Source organism: Lissotriton vulgaris, chromosome 9 (assembly GCF_964263255.1).
Source record: "Lissotriton vulgaris chromosome 9, aLisVul1.2, whole genome shotgun sequence".
NCBI classification, from domain to species: Eukaryota; Metazoa; Chordata; class Amphibia; order Caudata; family Salamandridae; genus Lissotriton; species Lissotriton vulgaris.
Genome location: NC_141697.1, coordinates 993,696,638 through 993,720,461, shown reverse-complemented (window position 1 = coordinate 993,720,461; position 23,824 = coordinate 993,696,638). Strand labels below are relative to the sequence as shown.

General features: G+C 44.4%; 1 protein-coding gene across 2 annotated transcripts in view; it reads right to left on the bottom strand.

Moving 5' to 3' along the window:
- Nucleotides 1–3,140: 3,140 nt before the first annotated feature.
- Nucleotides 3,141–23,824, bottom strand: part of GMFG (glia maturation factor gamma) — a 60,051-nt gene continuing 39,367 nt past the window's right edge. For both annotated transcript variants that reach the window (XM_086938874.1, XM_086938875.1), the window contains exons 5-8: nucleotides 22,163–22,212; nucleotides 20,904–20,986; nucleotides 13,127–13,200; nucleotides 3,141–3,836 (exon numbers count right to left, since the gene is read on the bottom strand). In XM_086938874.1, coding sequence (XP_086795000.1) covers nucleotides 3,765–3,836; nucleotides 13,127–13,200; nucleotides 20,904–20,986; nucleotides 22,163–22,212 — 279 coding nt within the window. In that variant the 3' untranslated portion in view covers nucleotides 3,141–3,764. The remainder of the gene's footprint in view (nucleotides 3,837–13,126; nucleotides 13,201–20,903; nucleotides 20,987–22,162; nucleotides 22,213–23,824) is intronic.

The following is a 23,824-nucleotide window of genomic DNA, read 5'->3' as shown; positions in this document are numbered from 1 at the left end:
ATGCCATTACTGGTTCGGCCAGACCAATCAGGTTTCATCCCGGAAAGATCCACAGCGCACAATACTAGAACGCTGTTTGCAGTATCGCACTATCTAGAGCCTAACACAAAGGCGGCAGCGGTATTACTAGATGAGGCCAAGGCCTTCGATTCCATTGAATGGCCATACCTATATGCGGTACTACACAGAATGGGATTCCCGATTATATACATACAATGGATAACATTATTATATTCCGCCCCCACAGCATGCATGAAGGTGAATAAGTATGTATCTGACCCAATCCGAATCAGCAGAGGGACGAGGCAGGGATGTCCCCTGTCCCCTTATTATTTGCACTAGCGTTGGAACCACTAGCATGCAAAATTAGGCAACACCACCACTATTCTGCTCTACAATTCCCTGGTCGACCACTACACATATCATTATACGCAGACGATATGATGCTATACGTCCGCGACCCGACCCTGAATTTACACCCACTGCTACGAGAATATATCAAATTTGGTCAACATTCAGGACTCGCGATTAATTGGGCAAAGTCACAAATTATCCCACTGATGGACACCACAACCCCGCAGCCGCTGGACTATCCGCTTGAGTGGCAGTCCGAACCCGTAAGATACTTGGGGGTATGGTTTCATAGAGACCCAGAGACTGTAATTCGTACAAACTATGGTAGGACGATCAGTGCCATAGAAGGCAAAATCAAACTTTGGAATTGCTTACCACTGTCACTGGCTGACCGCACAGCCATAGTCAAAATGGTAATTCTGCCCAAACTACTGTATTTATTCAATAATATTCCGATCAAACCACCGATGGAGGTATTTCGTAGAATAACATCCATGGTGCTAACACTAATATGGGCTGGCAAGCAAGCCAGAATAGAAATGCGTTCATTAACACTACCGTTCTCACAGGGAGGATACAGAGTACCAGATTTCTTCCTCTACTTTTTATGTGCAAAGGCACAATTTGCACACTACTGGTATCATGAAATCCCATTTCTCACTCATGTGGCAGTCGAAGAAGGAGATGCGCAACCTATCCCACTGTCGGCTATCACCCACAAATGACCCCCCCTACATAGTAGAGACATCAATACTATTGATGCAACGAACGAAGCATGGCACATTAAGGGTTAAAAGGGCAAAAAAGCTACCGCTGTATGCAGCGGCGCTCCCAATACACTATCACCCTGAACTGCCTGTCACTCAGGAGAAGGTGGGATTGGGACTGCTCCACAAAGTTGTTATAGTTACTATGGGCGATCTATACAAAAATGGAGAATTTGCTGCCTTTAAAGACCTCACGTATATAAGTAACCCAACCCCATTATTCCACTTCACATACCATAGGCTGCAGAAAGTGATGAAGAAACTGTACCCGTCCTACCCTGCAGAACCGCTACAATCGGCACCTCTACAACTAATTCTCACCACCCCCACGGCGAATCATATGGTGTCCAAATTATACAGCGCATTGCAGACTGACATCGCTGACAACACACAACGCATGTTAGATAAGTGGAATGCCATAATGGAGGTTCCATTGACACCGGAGGAATGGGCCACGGCATGTTCCCTTACGGGGCTACTTACACCTAACGGCAACCTGCAAATCATACACTACAAGTACCTCCACCAGGTTTATTACACACCTGCTGGACTCCATAAATATGGAATCAGTGCTGACTCCAAATGTAAGAGATGTTGTGCGAATGACGCCGATTTTATACACTTAGCATGGAGTGGCCCGAAGATAGCGGACTACTGGTATAGGGTCACCACATTCCTGAGCAAAATGGTTGAGGTTAGCATTGATTGCACGGTGCGCACGTGTCTACTAGGTCTGCTACCCCAAGTGAAAGCCCTGAGGCGTAAATACTGTGTAGTAGCACTACTTTTGGCAAAACGTAGAGTGTCCATGGGATGGAATGGCAATAAGTCACCAACTACCAAACAATGGATTCTGGACATGACATACTGTAAAGATACGTTACTAACATCTGAAGAGGAATTGCCTGCCCGCTCTAGACCTAAGGATTATTGGACATATTTAGTGGAATTTCTGAAAACGTACCAGAATGACTAATTCCATGTCTTAACTTGATCTAAGAAACATTTACTTTAAATATGTATTATTTCGGAAGTCTAATGTACTGTATTTGACACTGGAGGTGGATGCTGTAGAGCCATGTTAGAGTTCGCTAAATGTTGATGACTTTGTAAGTTATTTTTTTGAAATGCCAATAAATAAAAAAAAAAAGTTGCCTCAAAACATTACCAGCCTATAAGACTCCCAAGTCCACCACCGTGGCTTAGTCTATTAAGTGACAGTCAGTGTGACCGGGGGCTGCTGGGAGGCAAATTTAAACCGACTCCGCACCTTGCCAGCTGCAGTAGGTTACAGGTCACTGCCCAAGCGAACACTATATGCACCCAACTACAATGAAGCAATGACTGGACCCGACTGTCCGACAGAAAAAATATATATTAGCAGGAGTGTTCCACCCCATACAACTATCCACTCCCAAAAATACGTCCTTGATACAGCTCGGATCAGATTTGACAACGGAGTTAAATAATTACCACCCGTAGGTCAAAACTTTGGTGCGTATATTCAACACTATGTAGTCGAGCATCTACAATCGGGAGCTTTCAGTAGCCTGAAATGGGTATAGGGTGATGATAACCCTTGAACACACCTAACTTCTACTGTCAAGGGGCGATTCGATTAATCAAGAGGTACTGTTAGATCGACCTCATAACAAAGGCCTTCCTCACCCAAAGGTTGACTAGCCAAAAGTGTACCGCTGTATTAAAAGAACAAGCCAACAGCCATTTTCTCAAAAGGATGGAAAGAGAAAACGCAAAAAGATACACATATAGGAAAAGTCAGGGAATAATTACATTACATCAATTTTTATGCCAACTAACCTCAGGGTTCATCACTCTATAACTATATGCAACCTAGATTATACCCAAATAAAATGTAATCAGTTTTTAAGTAGTCTAATCTTTTGGAAGTGTTGGTGTTGCTAACATGATGAGAGCGGCAGTCATCACATTTTCTTCACATTCCCACACTTAACGGTTTACTGGGCACACACACGTAATTAAATATATTAAACTTAGTTACTAATGAGGTAGAATGTTTTTCTTTTTTTATTGTGAAACAGTGGACACAGTCAACTCCTCTCCACTGAGAAATGATAGTCGTTTATCGGAGCAGATGCATTTTGCACTGAGCTGACTATTTCTAGGAAAAGGGGTGCATTTCTTTTTTAATAAGTGAGCTCCAATATGAAATTTACTCTCTATAGCATTACATTCTAAGAACCATTTATTCTATTAGTAAGTGCTGTAGACAAAATGCCGTTTGGATATATACACAGAAATAAGATGCAATTTAATTTAAAGTTAATGTTATCAAACTTTATTTAAATGTACTTCCCTTTCTTCGTCTCAGCTGTTAAAACATTGTGAGTTTTTACTCTGTAAGTATCATCTTGATGGAATAAAAATGTAATAAAGTCCTCCAGCATCAGAAAGCTCAAATTTCTCAGAAAACAGATTCTGCCTGTTGGGATTGTCCATATTCCAAGAATGCTGTTGCCCAGGACCAAGACTTAATCACGAGCAAATACAACACAAAATCCAATACATCCAGTTATTTATTAAAGATGGTTTGAAACTACTCTGACTGCGAAACCTCCCAGAGTAATTGATCAGTGCATCTGTAATCTGACTTCCGGTCGTTCAGCGGAAGAAAGACAGCTTCTCCTTCAGCCACGACTCCGTCAGGTCATCGGTATTCCGGATTTCGAACACCTGGGGGGGAGAACAGAGAAAGAGGGAACTTCAGAGATGGTTCTCTGTGAACTGTGGAAGGCAGCAAAGAAGCGAAGGGTAGAGGGGCATATTCTAAAGTGATCTATTTAAATAATACGCCATAATCTGTACTTTGAGTATATATACAAGGTTCGAAAATGCTCATTTCTGAAAAACAAAGCAATAGCATTTTTGTGCAAACCACTAAAAGGCACAATTTAGAACAGTCATAGCCCTGAGAAGAAAAGAGGAAGTTACCTCGTGCCAGAAGGCATGAGGTTATGGAAGAAACACAAGACTATTAAAGGCACAGACGATAGAAACTTTTGGATGATGGGGGACTTAAACAAAGGGGTTCAGTGCAATCACGATCTTAATGTAGAAGCTTAACTGAAGCGTTAGCGAGAAGCTTGCCAGAAGGTCGAGAAGCTTGTCAAGCACATTTCCCCCACAAATTCTTCTTCACATTATGCTTTAAATTATATAAAATGATAGAAAGGGTTGTAGACTGTGGAGCTCCAATATGGACCTTCTGCCGCTGTTTATTAGACACTGCCCCTGTTTAATCTGCGGAAATAACAGCCATGAACCCCAAATAAAAAGAGTAACGTCACATCAAACACGATAGAGCCCAAGACAGCTGAGAAGTATAGAAGGCGTTTCTGGTGAAAATGGTCAGCGGAATCCCGAATGGTGGTGCTACAATCTTCCTGCAGAAGAAGACGAGGAGGGGACTGATGTTTGAAAGTTAAAACAGGTTGGATGCTTCATGCTGCAGACCAATCTGCTTCACACTGTACATAAAGGTATTCAGCAAAGTTATATTGATAAAAAGAGGTTCAGGAGAAGCAGGAGCACAACACGTAACTGGAGATGGCAACAAAATAACAATATTTTGAGTATATGAACCCAGTTAATGCATTCGGAATACAGGGTTAGCTTTTTTGTACAGCATTTAGCAAGGCAGGACTTCAGTAAGGACTGGCACGGTGGACCACTGTGTATGCCTTTACATCTGTGTGCTAATTTATGTGAAGGCAGAGAGGACAAGCCTCCTACTACCTTTATGGTTCGTGTCCGGCATTTTACAGTGTCATTAAGCAGAAGCATTAGTCTATGTTGCCTGACCTAGGCAGGTACCCAACCCTTCGATCTTTGTATTCGGAAAAGACGTGAACCAAGTTAAGGATATAATGATGGCTTGGCAAAGTGGAGGATAAACTACCAGAGAGCATCATGAAGTGTATCCAGGCACCAACACTCTCCAATTTTTAAATAAAATACTTTATTACAGTATTGTTAATAAAGCGCATAGGTAGGAAGTTTAATAAGATACTCCTGAAATGGTGGTCCACAGTGTGGACAGAGGCTTAGGAGTTCTCCAGAAACTCAATGCCTGGTGGCACCAGGATGACCCTTTCTCAGATCTACTCAGATCTGGCTGTTCGACCAGTAGCACCCCCCCCCCCCTTTTCCCCCCAGCGCCTTGAGACCCTCACGGGTAAGCAGTGCGCTCTACAAATTCTTGATTGATTGATTGATTGATCTACTCAGGGAGGCCACTGCTGAGCAATTTGAGCTCAGTAACTGCCAGTTTCCTCCATTTTGATGTTGTGGGAGGTCTATAAGGTGGTGATAAGAGGAAAGGCTGTGTCATACATTACAGAGAAGGAGGATACTTCCCTGGAACAGGAGTTCAGCGACCTAGAGTTGTGCTTTGCCAACTCCACCACAGAGGAGGTCCTTAGACAGCTTGAACAAATCCAATCTATGCTGACGCAGACGCTGTTGAACTGGTCTTGCACATAATGGTAATGGCTACTTTCACATCACAGATTCTACGAACGAGGTGGAAAAAATGAAGAAAATCGTAAACTGGCTGGTAAATCAGGAGCTGGAGGAGTGGATAGTTCCATCTATCACAAACAAGGTGGCACTCCAGTCGTTGCACATTACTACTGAAACCTATTTGCTAGACCGCCCCCAAACGGTGGAGCTGGACTTCCCGATACTGAATTACCCCCACTTCCTGGTCTTTTAGTAGCAAACTGTCTAGAACTGGCTCTTCCCATCACCAGGAAGAGATTCGGCAGGAAATCTCTGAACTGACCTCAGGCAAAATGCCTAGCCCTAATTGATTACCAAGAGATTCTTTTTTTTTTTATTAATTTGCCTCACTTCTCATACCGCACCTCCTCTCTGTCTTCAAATGGACAAGTCAGGCAGGCTCCCTTCCCCAAGACTTGTGGAGGTGCAATAATACTGAAAAAAAAAGAAACCCAGGAATGTAACACTTATCACCCGATCTCCCTCAAACGCAGAGGTGAATATCCTGGCCCAGAATCTGGCGACTGAACTATCCAAGGTCATACTTTGGCTTGTCCACGTAGACCAGAACAGTTTCATGCTCTAATTTGCACTAGCTCTTGAGCATGTGCTTAAAGGAGAGGCATACATGGCTAGACTTTAAAACAGCTTTCAATACAGTGCACTTGCCCTTCCTATGTGTGTTGCTGTAGAGGACAGATTTTGGCCCTTATATTCGTAAATGTGTACAAACTCTATACAAGCTCATTTGCAAGGGTCATAGTCAACGGGGTACTCTCCTCGTCTTTTGACATATAGCATGGAATGTGTCAAGCTTGTCTATTTTCCTCCTTTAGTCAAAGTAATGGAGGACCCTAGCCCACTGGATAAGATGTGATGCCCCACTGTGTGGTTTATCCTGGGAAGGCGATCAGGAAGACAGGCTCTACCGGTATACTGACGACCTCTTGTGCTATTATGTGTCTAGGAGAGACTTGCACTTCAATTGATGGTTGCTTAGATTCTACTGCTGATGGCCAAGTTATTATTTCTTGCTTTAGTAAAATATGCTCTACAGTTAGAACCCTATTAGCTGTACCAGCAGGCCGGGGCCCAAAAGAACCTAGGTGGTTTGATAATAACTGCTCTGTGGCGAATAGAAACTTACGTAAGGTCCTTACAGAGATTCCCAGAATTAAGGCGAACGTGAGTGCAGCAAGGACAATTTATAAATTAGCTGTAGAGAAATGGAGAGCCACACTTCTGGGTGAACGCTGGGAGTCCCTGGCTGTAACTGCGGAAGGGAAGTTAAGTAAACTATTCTGGCCCGCAGTTAAATAATTCCGAAATATGGGCCAACAACTTACCCCGATTAGCTGTATTATCTCCAGCGAAACTTGGGAATGCCACTTCTCTAAAATGTATGCCTCTCCACTGAATAGTGAGAATAGCAAGGAGATAAATGATTTTGAGGCATCTAAAAACCTAAATTTTAATTTGGGGGAAGTGGAAGAAGCCATCGACCAGAGTTTGGGAAATATAGCCCCTGGCCCAGAAGGGTTACCCATAGACCTCATTAAATGGCAACTGGGTCTATGGGCTACTATACTGGTGAATGTCTTTAATAGTCTTCCTAAAACCAAAATGCCGGAAACCTGGGGTACCAGTATAATAGTTCCCATCCATAAGAAAGGAGACAGGTCTGACCCCATGAATTATAGGCCCATTTCATTGTTAGATAATTCCCTAAAAATGTTGGGGCGTGTTATCTATAACAGGCTCACTACATGGTTAGAAGATAGTGGGATCCTGTCCCCATGCCAACTAGGATTTAGAAATAGGGTTGGTACAGTTGAACAATGTCAACTTGAAACTAATTATTGATAAATATAATATTGCACGGTCGGTTCCCATTTATTTAGCATTTATGGACCAATCCTCAGCTTTTGATTTTGTTAATAGGTCCAAACTTTGGTCTATTTTATTGGAGTATGGTCTGGATGCTGCCCTGGTTCACTTTTTAGCTTTTTTACATACAGATTCAAAATCCAGAGTGAGAATAGGTATGAGTGGAGAATTATCAGGAATAATTAATATAGGTAGAGGAGTCAGGCAGGGGTGCGTTTTAGCACCCTCGCTCTTCATAATCTATATTAATGGCCTGAGTAAGTGTCTTGCTAAATCAACCCCTGACGTCCCGCTAATAAATGGCAAACCGGTACCTACTCTTCTGTATGCAGACGATGCAGTGTTATTGGGACGTACACCTAACTCACTCCGTACTCTGGTTTTAAATTTTACAGATTTTATGGATAAATTGGATTTGAGGGTAAATTTAAAAAAATCTTTTATAATGTCTTGTGGGCCAGGTAAGCGGCAGATGAACTCCATACAGGTTGGAGAAGGAAAACTTATTGGAACTCATAACTTTCCATATTTGGGAGTGACCTTTGCTGCGAATGGCTCGTGGACTGGGCATTTGGCCCAGGCCACGGGCAAATTCTCAAAGGCCACTAACTCAATTTTAAGTATCCCAAGACCAAAGAGATATGATGCAATTAAATCGATTGTAAAAAATTTTTAAATTACAGTGTGTCCCGGTAGCGACCTACGGGGCAGAAGTATGGGGCATTGGGAAAAGTACCACTATCCAGCAAATAGAGAACAGGTTCCGTAGGAAATTGCTAAGTGTCCCTATTTATTCATCTAATTTTATCACACATAGCGAATTAAACCGTCCATTTGTATCAGATTTTGTTAATACCTGCCGAGCTTTATTTTGGCACTCGGTTTGGACGAACCAGTCAGCAAAACTTTCACAGGAGATAATAACTGACTGTTTAAACTGCAAAAGAGGGAGGAAGATCCTGTGGCTTCAATATGTGTATACTAGCCTGGAGGAAGTAGGTTTGAGAAATATTTTTGTTAACCCAACTGAAGCTAGTAATATTAAGAAATCTGAATTAAAAGAAGCACTAAGAGCACTTTATTTACAGAAAAGGCTGAAGATTGAATCAGGGAAAAACACAGTTGCTAAGTATTTGAAATCTGTGTCGCCTAAATGTACGTTGGCATTGTACTTAACATTACCACTGACTAGCTGGGAAAGAAGTCTATTATTTCGTCTAAGGGCTGGCACTGTGAGGTATCTGTTAAATTTTCCTTTGGGTTATCAGCAAAGCACAGTTAAAATTAGCTGCCCTTTGTGATGGACAAAGCATACAAAACGATCTGCACTTTCTCTTTTGTTGTAAATTTTATGTTAAATACACTAAATGGTTACTAATTCCGTTTTTTTAAAAACACAGACCAATTACCTTGGAACAATCCTATCAGGCACTGCTAAATCTAGATAATGAAGAAATAATTTGCCGTATCAGTACCTTTTTAAAAATTGCTGTTGGAGCGCGCAAAATGATGGAAAATGTTTAAACTGTAATTTAACCTGTACTTTTTTAAATTGTATTTCATGGACAACAGTATTTTATGGGATATGCATTATGACATTTACTTTTATGAATTGAAAAATTCGAATAAAGATTCTTTGAATTGAATTTGAATTGACTTGCGCTTCTTCTGCAATGCTTCTCTCCATTCACAGATTTAGCAGTTTAAGATGTGGAGGCTGCTCTTTTTGTGTGCAAGCCGGGGCTGCTTGGAATCAGTTTACCCCTTTTCTATGCATAAATCCTCAGGAGATAGCCTTTCATAAGTACCTTAAAACTCATCTATTTGTGCCTTAAGCTTAAGCTGATAGGTCTCTTGCTCCTCTTACCCCTCTGATTTTAGCATCAGAACACTCTTCAGAGTAGTTGTGCACTTCACATATCATACAATTAATTCATTCTTGTTATATGTCCAGCCCCCAAGTGCTTACCTGCCTAAAATAGAACAGATTCTGAAAGTCTACGATGAGGCCTCAGGATTGAGAGTGAAATGGATCCAACAATATACGTTCTAGTGAAGGAAGCCCTCTCTGAGGCTCTCCATTAGAGGTGGGCAGGCCACTTAAAGCTCAATCCAGGCTCGAGCCTGAAGCTTGGCTCGGGCTCAGCTTGCGGTTCTGTTGGAACCTTGTGCGCATAAATTGCCACAGTTCCATATGGCTTCTCCCAGCCTTCCTCCCTCAGCCCAGGATCTGGGGTTAAGGGCAAAGCTGCAGACTGTGTTGCAGGGGAATCACTTTCGAGTTTCAGCATCGATCAACCTCCTGCGATTCTGGGCAAATCACTTAATCTCCCCATGCCTATAAAGAAAGCATGTGACCTTGTGTAAATTAACTGGTGCTCATGTTAAGCGCTCCAATACCCTCTTATTGAATTTACACTATTAAAAAACTGAAAAATGCACTAGGAGGTAAAAGCAAAATCTTAACATAAGGGAAGACAAATAGGTACCCATTTACTGGCTAATATGTACAAAACAAAACCAGATAACCTGGATAAATCACATCTTCTCTGCTTAAATGGTGTGGTCTTAGGCAAATATTTTATTTCGCCAAAACTTCATTTATCACCTGTGAAAACACTTCAAATGTGATAATTTTATACAACTGGTAGTCTGAATTCATATATTTGAATGAGTACTTCTCACTGCAGTGATATTATGTGCTCTATTAATGTCAAAGCGTCCATGTGTTAAAGAAATACAGGTTTTTAAATTTTGAAGATACTTCATCATATTTTACATGATGTTTGTTGTATGATTTACATAGCAAATATTTCCAGGGCTTGGCTCGTGCACAAACTCTAAGATCCGAGCCAAACCCTTTCCCTTGGCTCTGGCTCAGCTCTCCCTGTTAATTTGTTGGCTCATCCACCTCTACTCTCCATTGCCTGCCGCTCAAAGTAGTGGGCGGCCACTTTAAATACCTTGGGGTGGGTTACGGAACGCCCAGACAGAGCCAAGGATTTAAACATTGCCCCACTCATCAGGCGAACTTTGACAGTTGTAGAACTGGTCCACCCTGCCGCTAAACTTCATAGGTCACAGCGAAATCCTTAACTTGGCTTCCCTACCGTGGTTTCTGTATATATTGCAGAATGTTCTCTTTTCTTTACAACTGCAATTCATCCAGCATCCATTGTCGCAGCTACATGCTTTCTTGTGGCGGGGGCAAGCCACCGAGGGTTACCTGATAAAATGGACACAAAACAGGCATAACTGGGCTAGGAGGGCTGGCGCTTAAGATCTCAGACATATGGGCATACTACTGGGCAGCACACAGTGCTTAATTTATAAAGGAATGAGTGCTGGTGGCTGAAGCTCTACTCCGAAGCACAACAAATACCAAAGCTGCCTATTCTGAAATGCACATCATGCCTCTGTATTTGATACTCTATGCCCCTTTACCTCACCCATTGCTGTCTTCTATCTTTGTGACGGGTTTCCGCCTTTTTCTTTCCCCTTTAGTTGTTTTCTTCTCTTTTGCTCTCAGAAAATGTCCAATGAGGAAAAATAAGGGTCATTCCCCAAAAATTAGTGCTCGTGGGTCCGACCAGCAACGACTGACTCAAATTAAGCACTGGCTTTGTAAGTGGTTTCACTTAATGGTTATCTTTTTGGGGAAAGGTCTTATCCAGCAGGAAGACTGCAATTGGACCCGTTAGAACCCAATTTCCCACCCACCCCTTTTCCTGCTGTATGGCTCTCCACTGCCCATTGAGCTTCCTCGGGTATGACGTTGCCTCTGCGTCGCTGGAGCGAGGTGCAACAAAGCCCCAGTCGCTGAAGGCCTCTTCCAAATAAAACTATCTTCTGTGTGGATCATGGTTGCCCGGGTTCCTGCTGGAGGGTTTGCGAGCCTTGAACATCATATGACTCTCCCGGTTGGGGGTCTTCGACCCTTATTAAATCTTTCCAACAACTTTCAATCGATTTTGAAATCTCGAAGTGCACATTTTCCTAGGTCTGGGGTGCTCTTGGGGCTTACAAAGAGAAGCCGACACAAGTGCCTGTATTTAATCCACTCAAAGCTAAATTCAAGATCGAAAGCTTGGGAACAAAGGTGTAGCCTTGATAGTCAATGTGCCCAGTATATTTGACAAACTGCGACAGAGATGGGAGGGTGATTAGATTTGCTTCCTGTCTGCCTTAAAATATTGACACCTTGAAGCCACACTCATGCGCGTAATCTGGGAATGTGAGACAATTATACAGTACTAGGAAAGGATACATGGGTCCCTCAGGGATGCCATTGGTCAGCGTATTTCACTGGCTCCCAATATAGCTCTTCTGAGCATCAGAGACGAATGGCAAGGATCAATGGTATTAACTCACAAAGAAGGGGAAGAAACAAATGCATAGAAGAACGCCTTGTGGTCTATTTATGAGACATAGCTTAAGATGTGCAAAACAAGGACTGGCAAGAACAGAAAATTACTATTTGTTAAGAAAGGTCAATTGTGAACACGAAGGGAAAGGAAAAACAAAGTTGGAGCCAAAAACAACACATTTCATTCACTGGCTGCAGCAGGACCCTTTTGGAATTTCTGTGCCCCAAATTAATCAGCACTTTCCAAATGTCATCAGGTTGATAGGATAATACAGTAATTGAAGACTTGGTCACTTCAACTTCCAATGAAGATGGTTTTGATGGCACAGGAGCGAGCATAAGTGCTAAACAGGAAATTAAACCCAGTGGTCGGAAAGGGAATATCCCGAGCTCAATAAAAAGATATATTGAAGCCCAGCGGCATTCAGGTCAAGTCATGCAGATACACGCAGTCATCAGAAAGGCAGAAATTTAAAATACGATTCCCTGTAAGTATGTGCAGCATTCTTTGGGATTTGGGGGCAACAGAGAGGAAAGTGCTCTCTCGTGGTAATCATCCTGCCATTTCGTGGTTAAGTTCTGGGAAAAAAACGAGAGGCTTCCTTAAGGCCCCACATGGGGAAGGCCCAGTCCAGGAATTTCGAAAAGGTTACAGGAGAAGGGCACGTTTTGCTATTCTTGGAAGTCACATTTCACATCTATAGCTACGCCCAGGGTAAAACGTCCATTTGTTCTATCTAGCCAAAAAATAAAAGGTCAAACTGGACCAAAAAGATAAGAGTGAAAAACTCACTTCTAATTTTAGCTCCAACAAAGAGTTCATATTTGGCAAGCCTCTCTCACTATTAATTTACAAGATGTATCATCATATCGAACAGGTCTCGAAATCCAAAGGATACAAGTCACATATATAGGGCCACTTTAATTTTCTCCAGCAGCAGCGCAGCACGATTCTGCAGCAACGCAACAGGAGCACTACAACCTCAGGTGTATTAGCATAGTGAATTTAACCAAATAGAGGGACAGTAAAATATGGCGAAGAGAGAGGGTGCAGAAAGCGTAGCATCAAAAGAAAACAGGAGTGAATCACTGAGAAACAATGAGAGCGAGGACCGTATCTTAGACAAGAGCCAGACAGAAGGGCCACAAATTAATGTAATGGCTAGAGGTTGTGGCGAATCTTGGAAACTGATGAAGTGACCCTGTGTACCTTTGTTAACTCTGCTGTCTGCACCAGCCGGTTCTTGCTGCCAGCGTACATCATCTGCTGCTCTGGCTTGCAGCCTAGAAAGGAAAGAAAGTCAAAGTTTATTTATTCTGACGGTGTAAGCGGTTGGGGAGGGGGGGGGGGGGGGGGGATCTGTGAATGTGGCCTATGAGGTAAACTCAAATAACGAAGGAGTAATTTATAGTGAGCATGTGTTTGCTTAAGAAATGAAATGGGTTTTGAATGAAACAGAAGTGTGGCAAGAGGCAAGGGAGACAGGGGTTGATGTATGCCTGTCTAAGACGTGTTTGTCAGAACACATGTATACATCAGCTGCAGAACCAGGGAGGAGGACACACTGAGGTATACATATGAGACACTGAGAAAAAAAAATAGTGGTGTGTGCAAAACCGGTGCACCCTTGAATGAGAATAAAAGAGCATGGTATTTATGCATGGTGGAGCAAATGCGGAAAAGGTTTTGCATGCATTGGTATTCGTTAGTGTCATGAGCATAATTTCAGACAATAATTCCCAACTTCGGACAGGCAGATCTTTTTTTAGAAAGGGTATTTAGGAGTTAAAACATTCCTAAGTCTGCACTTAAAAGATGATGGGCCTGATATAATTTACGTTCCCCCGACTGACTGTCTTCGGCTCCAGGATGTCGCAATCCTCCTGCGGAGTATATCTGACCACTCTCCGGTAATGCTCACCGTGGGCCCCCTCCTGCCTCAATGCGTCAGACCTGGAGGTTGACTGTGTGGTTCCTCCAAGATAGGGACTTCCGGAAAGTTGTGGGACAGGAACTCCAACATTACTTCCAGACTAATGAGGGGTCGGTGTCGTCGCCGGGTACTCTGTGGGAGGCTGGCAAGGCCACGATCCGTGGAGTGGCCATGGGGCAACTCAAAACCCAGCGGCGTGCGCAGTTGGACCAGCTCACTTCACGCGAGGCACAGGCCTTACCTCTTGAACGGTCCACTGCCTAAAACCCTGACGCCTCAGACGTGAGACTCCTCACCCACATACGCAAAGAGATTCGACAATTGTCGATGGACGCAGCTAGACTCCTCTGGAGCTCTTCTATTGCTAGCATGTACGGATGGGGAGACAAGAACGGCTCCCTCCTCCACAGATTGGCCACATACCGCAGAGAAAACCGTATAATCCCTGAAATCATATATCAAGACGGCTCGGTATGCAACTCCTCCGCCGGCATGGCTTAGGCCTTTGCTCGATATTATTGCCAGCTCTATACGGCCCGGACTCCCTCCCTGTCTCTCAGACATGCTGCGAGTTGGAGACGGTCGGCTCCCTCACCTGGATTTAGCAGTGCAGGTGGACCTGGATCGCCCATCACACGTGATGAGATTGGAGAGGCGATTGCCCTTGTCTCGTCCGGCAAAACGCCAGGTCCGGACGGCCTCCCCCAAGAGTATTACGCCCTGTTCCGCGAGATGTTGACTCCACACCTTGCCCAGCTATTCCTTGAAGCAGTGGAGAAGGGCTCCTTCCCGCCAGAGACTGGCATGGCCACCATTGTGGTGCTGCCTAAATCCCAGCCACCCTCGCCTCGGTGCGTGGACTATCGTCCCATCTCACTTATTAACACTGAGCTAAAACTGTATGCCACGATACTCGCTCAGCGCCTCAAACCCCACTTACACACGCTGATCCATCCAGACCAATGTGGGTTCATGCCTTCCTGTGGTACCAGTCACTGTTTGCGGAGGCTTCACTCAGCCCTGGCTCATCGCAATTTACTCACCCCTTACCTCACACTTCTCCTGGTAGATTTTGAGAAAGCCTTCAACTCGGTTGATTGGGGGTTGTTGGACAACATTCTGGCGGAGATGGGCTTCAGACCCCGCTGTCGTGGTCTCGTCCGCGTACTATATGCTCACCCGAGGGCTCGCATCCTGGTAAACTGGGTTCTATCCGAACCCTTCCAGATCTGGAGGGGAAAGAGGCAGGGTTGTCCCCTCTCTCCTCTGCTCTTTCGCTGGTGATGGAGCCCCTGGCGGTCCTGATACGCTCCAGCAGACAGGTGCGGGGTTGGGAATATCCCAATACAGAGGCAGACAAAATCGCCCTCAACGCGGATGACGTCTTGATTTATCTGGCGGACCCAGCGAGTTCGGGCCCCCTCTGCCTCCGGATCCTCCGGTCTTTTGAGCAAGCCTCCAGCCTCCGGCTTAATCCTGGTAAGTCGGTCTTGGTCCCCCTCCACATCTCCAGGGAGTGTTTTGAGTGGCAGTCCACCATACCGCTCCGCCACCAGTCGTTTAGGTACTTAAGGATATGGGTGTCTTCACTCCCGAACTCAGCTGGGCTCTTAATGTCACTCCCCTGGGGAAGCGGGTCAGGTCTGATTTGTCAAAATGGCAGCCACTGCCTCCGAATCCCATGGGAAGAATCACGCTTTTTAAAATGAGGATTCTTCCCAGGTTCCTTTATATGCTACAAAACACTCCACTTAATTTTTCGAGAGCGTGGTTCCGGGATCTTGACAGCATGGCTTCCAAATTCCTTTGGGGGAGGGGCAGGTCCCGATTGGCCCTGGGCGTCTGTCAGATACCTTCCTTTGACGGGGGTCTAGGGATGACACATTTATACCTGTATTACCTGGCAACGTGCTTACCTGTGCTGCACGACTGGTTCAACGGGGGTTGGTCTGATCCGGCATACAGATTGGAACTTAGTGAGTTGGGCTTATCCAACCTCCAATCGATGATGTATGGGGCACCTGTCCAGTCTTGTTTGCCCGACATGACTCGCTCTGCGTTCCTGGCATAGTGGGCTGCGCTCCGCCACACTAAATGGACCCGCACTCTGACCCAATGCACACACTTGTGGCAGGGGAACTGGCTCCGTGAATCAACGGGCTACCGGGCTTCCGGTCGTGGGACCTGATAGGTATCTCACAGCTGGGCAATGTTTGGGTGGGTGATCATATGCGCTCCTTTCAGGACCTCCAGGCAAGATATTCCTTACATCACTCACAGTTTTACAGAAATTTACAGCTGCGTCACGCCCTTCAGATGAAACTCATGACTGGCACTCGTCTCCCGAACCACAGCCCGCCTGAGGCACAGATCATGCTGGGGGACCTGAGAAGGGGGGGCATCTCCTGCATCTATCGGACACTCATTAACAATACCTCCACCTCACTTGAGCGGCTGCGGACCCAATGGGAAGATTGGGTGGGCTCCCTGGAAGAGGAGGTCTGGCGCGACGCCCGTATAGCGCCCAGGACAGTCACGACCTCAGCCAGACTCCGTATGATACAGCTCTACTTCTTAGATGCTGCCTATTTGACACCTGCAAAAACAAAAATGGATTTAGGCCCAGATCTCTGTACTGGGGTGAATGTATGACATTGCTGTGCATTCTGTCCATCAACTGTTGTTTTTGCATTTGTCACCCCGAGAGGGACAGGTATACTCAGACGTGAGTCCATGCCACTGGAATCAAGCTATCCTGGCCGATGAGGGCTGAAAGCCCGAAACCGGTCCTAGGAAGCTTGTTTCCAGTCCAAGGAGGACATGGATTGGCAGTTCGGGCTGGACTGTTCCCATGGGGCACAGGGTCAGGACTGATTTGAATATGGCTGGGTTCAAACTGGAATGGCATGGTGAGCAAAAAAACGATGGATTTAGGCCCAGATCTCTGTACTGGGGTGAATGTATGACACTGTTCGGCATTCTGTCCATAAACTGTTGTTTTTGCATTTGACACCAGGACGTCTTCACTCGCGTGCGGTTCCAGCCATCCCCCACTTGCGCGAGGTGTGGCCACGAGCCAGCCGACTTTTTCCATGTGGTGTGGTCGTGCCCACGCTTGGCCGCTTCTAGGAAGACATTGAGGGGGAGCTCACTGAGGTGCTGCGGTGGGAGATTCCTCACGATCCAAAGCATGCGATCTTGGGCATCACAGATGGGTTGGACGGGTCCAGACATGAAAAATTGTTTTACACTACAGCAATGGTGGTGGCGAAGAGGGATATAGCCTCTGTTTGGAAAAGTCCTTACCCTCCCAATGTGGGGAAGTGGCGGGTCGACTAGTGCGTTGCAGAAGAGAAAAAAATGTATTCAGCGCGTGGTTGCCCCAAGAAGCATTGTAGGGTTTGGGGTAGGTGGTTGGGGGGCTTTGTTTAGCTTTTTAGGGGATTCTCCAGATGCTGTCCTTAGGATTCGTATGTACTTGACCTTTGGATTGTCCAGACCATTGTATGCAGTCCTTTGTTCTCATGGAACCTTGATGATTGGCCGGTATTTTTTGTTAAAATCAATAGTGTTTTTTGTTAAAATCAATAAAAATGTGTTTATAAAAAAAAAAAGCTGATAAGCCTTTTCTTACCCTGGAGTGTCTCCTTATTTTAGTATATGCTAAAATAAACAGAATATCTTGCATGAAAAGATTTTCCCATTGGACGCTTTTCTGGCCCATGCCATTCTTTCTGGCAATCAAATTATTTGCTTGAACAGGCCTTGATCGTTCATACTATCAGGATGGTCATTGGTGGCTTATCTATTATAATCTTACTGCACTTTCATGGCTGAACTCTTGGTAAGGGAAACAGACTTGCATACATTTAGTAAACTCTCCAAAATCTTTCATGTTATAGGTAGTCCCCCCCCCCCCCTCCGGCTCCCCTGCTAAGCAACTTGATTTACGATGTTAAGTCATTTTGGAAGTTGTTACAAACAGGGAAACAAAGCTGCGCGTCAGTGGCAGTGGATGGCAATCTACATCAAATATAACGAAGAATCAAAAGACAAATAATCTGGTTTCCTTTTTAAGTAAAAATAAATAAATGTAAATCCAGTATTTGTGAAGCGCACAGCTACCCGGAGGCATCCCGGCGCTGGGGGTCGTCGGGAAGATTAAGTAAGCTATTGCCCAGCGTCACATGGTGCTGGGCTGACCTGCCACCGGTGCCAAAGATCAAACCGTGAGCCCCAGCGTCCGGTGTCAGTCGCCCTGGCTGCAGCACCACACCTCTTCTCAGTCACAGTTACAGGCAGCTTTAGCGGTCTGTTGGCAAGACCTATTGTTTCCAATCGACATTATTTATGTATGGGCTTTGGATCAGTCCTTTGATCATGGTTGGATAGCTTGTTTGTCTGCTTCCCTTCCCTGCTTCTGATTTGATGGCTTTCCTCCCAATTCTTGTGTTTGCCCACTGGGTCCTTTCCAGGAGCATTTCGGTTTCGCATGAGCTTGATTGGATTATGTAGCTTTACACAGCTGACTTCAGGCCCCTTGTTTGTTGTCTATTGGAAGGACTATATCCTCAACTTTCTCTCCCTTTTTTCACCACCATTTGATTTTTTTACTTTTTTATACTTTGTTTTGGCATTCACTGCACTATCTTAAATTGGGTATCTGACCATTCCAAGATGGCAACCTGAATGTGTGCATGCAAAGCCAACAGCTTTCATGGCTGAGACCAATTGACATTACAGATGCTTGTTTAAGGGGTTGTGGATATTTGAAAGGAAAACGTGAACGGAAGAGGAGATCCGAGGTATAAAGTTACTGGGAAGTTATGTTGTTGGCTCTTTTGGTGCAAGGCTTCTGTGGATAACACTTTCATATCTGTTTTGTGAGAGGGGGGCTCCATTGCTGCCAAGATAACTATGGGTTTGCCCTTCACAGCCACCCGTATTTTTAAGACATGGAGAGGGATAGAGGATATCTAGTGAAGCTTCTAACGAGACAGAATCAGCAATAATAAACAAAATGGAAATCAACAATTTATCTTAATATCCAATAATGGATTTAGGGTGGACACAAACAGGGTGTGGGGGTGGGAGAGTTGATGTGAACCACAATAGTAGGATATATTTCATAAGATAACATAACTGTGTGTGACACAACATCGTGGTCTCTTCAAATACATTTAGTAATGGCAGCAGACAGATAGTTAAATTGAGGGAATGCTTTCATGGCAATGTTTGTGCAGTTCCGAGTTGTTTTTTTTTAAGAGAATTTTATATAGCGCGAACTAGACACGAGACATCGGGTATCAGAGCGCTTTACATGAGCACCAGTTTCTTTACAGAAGGACACATTAATTTTTGTTAGGCACGGGGAGATTAAGTGATTTGCCCAGTATCACAGGATATCGAGCGTCGTTGCCAAGACTAGAACCCGGTTTCCCAGCTTCAAGGTCCACCGCTCTAGCCGTAAGGTTACATACTCTCCCCGGAGTTGAATTCATAGTGCACCGCCTGTGGATATACAGAGAGAGGACAATGGGGCAGAGGAGGGAACTGAGAGAATGGGTGGCGTTTACATTTTCTGTTGGGTCCACAGGAAGTTTTCTGTGACCTAATGGTATTTTTTCAACTACCAGGGCTCGGGTGGATTTTCTCTGCGTAGGTGACGTGCAAGTGCCACATGCAGTTGCATTGTGGAAGGTGGTAAATTCGAACCATGAACTAGAGACTTTCCAGCATTTCCTGAAAGTGTTCCAAAACATGTACAGCAACAATAAGGTGTTAGGGTAACCAAACACAGTGGCCTTCTGTGTCTTTAAATGTTTGCATTTAGAGCTTGGATGAAGTTTTTATCAGACCACTCGCACAACCTTTGGGTGCTCCAACACCACCTTCTTTCCAGAGCCACTTCAGTTAATTTTCGCGAATTTTAACAGGAGATCATAAGAAGGAATAATGGGCTGCATCAAAAAGGGAGTAGTGGTGGACTTTTACTCGAGAGAGCAGATTAGGGCTGTAGGGGATACTACAGGATCCTTAACTCCTTCGTACACAGGGGCAGCGCTTCTCTTCAACCATGTTTTCACAAGCCTAAGATATCCTTAGCAGAAAATAATGCCAAGATCATCTACTCTCATTAAGATTCTGAGCTCTATGAATGGAGAACCCAGATGAAACAAGAAAAGCAAGCACAGGAGAACATTTGGGAGTAACCATGATCATGTCAGAAAAAAAAACCAAGACAAACTTGCAAATTGGCATCACAAAACAAGATGCTCTATATTTCAACAGTATGCACTTTGTCGAAAAGCCGAAGATCATGAAACATTTTTACAGGAAAAGGAGAATTTGCTCAGAGTTTATGAAGGCAATGGTATATGAAGTGGTAGGGACAACGAGGTAAACAGGACTACAATAGTGAAATAAGCAGACACATCTTGATAACACTAGAAACTGTGATATAAGTGTGTGAAAACATTTTGTAGATTAAAAGAATTATTACATCTCTACAGCGAGGACAGGTGTGAACAAGATTCTAATAGGCAATTCAAAAAAATCATTGATTTGCTACCCTTCGAATTACTATAGGCCTCGGAGACTTGTAGAACTCTGAAAATACCCAGAGGACTCCAGAGCAATACAAAATTCAGCAGAACACTGAACATCAGAGAACCAAGAGGCTGGGCTACCCCAGGCCCTGTAAAGAAAATCTCCTGTGCCATCACTGAGCTTTGAGATTCAACACATGGCTTCTGGTTTTGAATACCTGGTAAGGCCAAGAAATACTTGAAAAGGGCCCAAGTAATCAGGACTGTTTTCAAATTCAATGCCATCTTGAATAAAGTCACATGACGTTCTGAAAATGTCTCATGACATGTGACCGTCAATGATACCGGAGCTAGTACGTTTATCAACACTAATAATCAGATTTTTTTTGTTCAACTGCTGTCTTTTTTTATCCAGGCTGAAGCATCATAAACACCCATATATCTCTCAGTAACACAGCCACAGAAATACAGTGCAAGAGTGAAGCAAAACAAGACGGTCACTTACCCACGGGGCTGGAGAAGATGAAGCAGAGAGGGTAAGACACACGGCCATCGCTGTGGTCATATTTATAACTGTAAACCAGAAATGTAAAACAGCGCAGTCAAGGAAGCTACACCAGATCCTTCATCAACTTTTCCAAGAAGCCTGCAGCAGTACCCGGATACACACTCCTTGAGTGGTAGCACACCTGCTGCACTGTACTATTCCAGAAACGCGATGTCACCTGCAAGGTATGGAACTCAAGTTGTCCCATGGTAACCTTGCATATTTTGTATTCCTCCTTACAGTATCGCCTAAGAATATCCCTCCCAGACTATAGTATTCGCCTTTGGCCTGCCATTACACTTTATTTTATACATCCTACATAATGCACAATACAGTCACCGAATAGCTTATATTTCCAAATCAGTGTTCCTCCTCCAAGCATCTGAAGGTCCAATGGTGTCCAGATGTTTGACCTAGAGCATGCTTAGAACACAATCACATGTATGTGCTTGGAAGACTTAAGAATGTGGAATTTTTAGGTTTGTGAAAGTTCTTAGGAATTGTTAGTAAAGCCCTTGGCACGGTCATGGTACAGCACTCATCAGCACTGCCTTGTCAGAAGCAGGGGCGGCTCTAGGCTTATGGCGGCGCTGGGCAGGGAGCGTAGGTAGGGAGGGGGCCCTGGGAGAGGGGGTCCAGGCGGAGCACGGAGGCCAGTGAAGAGGGGGGGGGGTCAGGGTGTTTGGAAGTGGAACAGAGGCCGCCAAATCCCTGCCAGGGGCCGCCACACAAATATGTATCCATCCTCAGAGGATTATTATATTAAGGATATATATTGGCGTGGTGGCCCCTGGGGTTTGGTGGCCCTGTGCAGGTGCACAGCTTGCACATGCCTAAGGCCGCCCCTGTCAGAAGTATCATTACCTGCTTTATGAACCACAGCCTCTGGAAACCATACACCTCAGGCAGCTCAAGATTCCATAGCCGAATGCCCTGGGCGCCATGCACTCGATTTCCCAGTTACTCCATAGGATCATGCCTTGCTGTCCCAAAAGCAGGTGTTTTCTATAACTCTGTGCTCTGCTATCCAAGTGTATATTGTGCCCTTGGTGTTCAAAAGTATCACCTACTGCACCTCGTGGTACCAGTAGTGCTAGGCTATCACAACTTTTGCTCCCTGGCGTTCCAGGGTAATGCATCCCCTATTCCCTAGAATTGGGCTGCAAATAAAGCGACTGCACTGTATACACATATTAGCATACACAATTTAAGGATATCTGGGCTGTCTTTCTGGCAGTTCATTTTTCAGGTCCTCGGGGGAGATATCCTAAAAAAAAATTAAAAGAGTGGAAAAATATTAAGGTATTGTGAAAAAATGAAACCGAGTGATGAATGCCAGACACAAAATGGAAAATCTAGACAAAAGGGTAGAAAAATACACACGAGTAAAAGAATGTTAAGGAAATGCACAAAGATGAGGAGGGAGGGATAAAAGGAGTGCACTAGTAGGATAAAATGAGTGAGCTATAGAGGTGCAGTGATTTATTTTTGCTAAAAGATACAACGTTCACCCAGACAGGAATCATTCAACAGGACTCCTCCAAGATATAAACAATGGCAGGTGAGACACATATTTGTTTCAGGAAAGGAAAAGAAAACAGGCTTGAAAACAAAATGATTAAATTCCCTTTCTGGCGCACCTCTGTGAATTTTAAAGAAAGGTATCCTGTCCAGCAGTGCGGGGCTGTGACGTGGAGCTCCTCAAGGAAAAGGGCAGAGGTGGCCAAGCTGGAGGATGCAGCGAAAGGACAGGACAATGGCTGAGGAAAATGGCACTTCCGGAGGAAGTCAAAGCAGCTACGGTGGCTGTGAATGAGGTGAGATAGGAAGGAAAAAGTAAGGGTAGTGGCCATGGCCATAGGATGATCCCTGCGGGAAGGTAGTGAAAGGGAGAAAGTGGGAGTAACTAGGCCGAGAACATAGGCGATCAGGTAGGGTGGCGGTAGCGGGGTTGAGAACAGCACAACAAAAGGAGAAGAAAGGTGAATTTAGAGAGGAAGGTGGCAGCGGCTCGGAGGAAGGTGGCAGCTAAGGCAGAAGAAAGCAGTAGGGTAATAATGATGGTACATGTAGGATGTAGAGGCTTTTTCAGAAGAAAAACAGCAGTATTTATAACACTGAAGACTGAACAGAGCGGATGAAATGAAGAATGAAATAACATTAAAAGAGAAAAAGAGAAAAAACGATGTACCTTATGAGAGAAGAAAACAAGAAAGGAAGAGAAGGATGAAATTTGAGCGGAGGAAGAAAAGGTAGAAAGTAAGAAAAATATGTTAATGTGTCAAGAGAGGAAGTGCCTAAACCATATATAGTTATCGATGAAAACAAAATACCCATTTGGTACTACATCAAAGACTGCTGTAGTGGGTGAAACGAGGGCAGATCCATCTCTTTCAATTAGAACTCCTCACGTGAGACTACCTCAACCACAAACCACAAACCAGAAGGTTAAAAATACAGGTGTCAGCCTTCACCCACACCTCAAGTAGTCAAGAACGCATATTTTCAGCTCTCTTGCTCAGAAACATTCTGCTGCATCTTCAAACAAGCCATCCAATGTAACAAACAAGAGCTTTGTTGCTAGGACAGCTTGATGACTGCCCATCCCACCTCCTCCCCAAAAATACAGAGTTCAATGGGTTAAAAATCAGACATTTACATTGAATCTAAACGTAATAAGGCATTACTACACAAAACATCAGTTAAAAGGACCAGGCACTCTATAAAAACGAACTCCCCTTTACAAACAACCCAGAGTCATAGGGATAGTCAACTAATGTACAATCAGCCAATCAATAGTCAAGAAGCATGAGGGCAGATCCATTGGAGCCCATCATCCCAGAAATTGGAGCTAACCCAGTCAGACAAGGAAACATAAC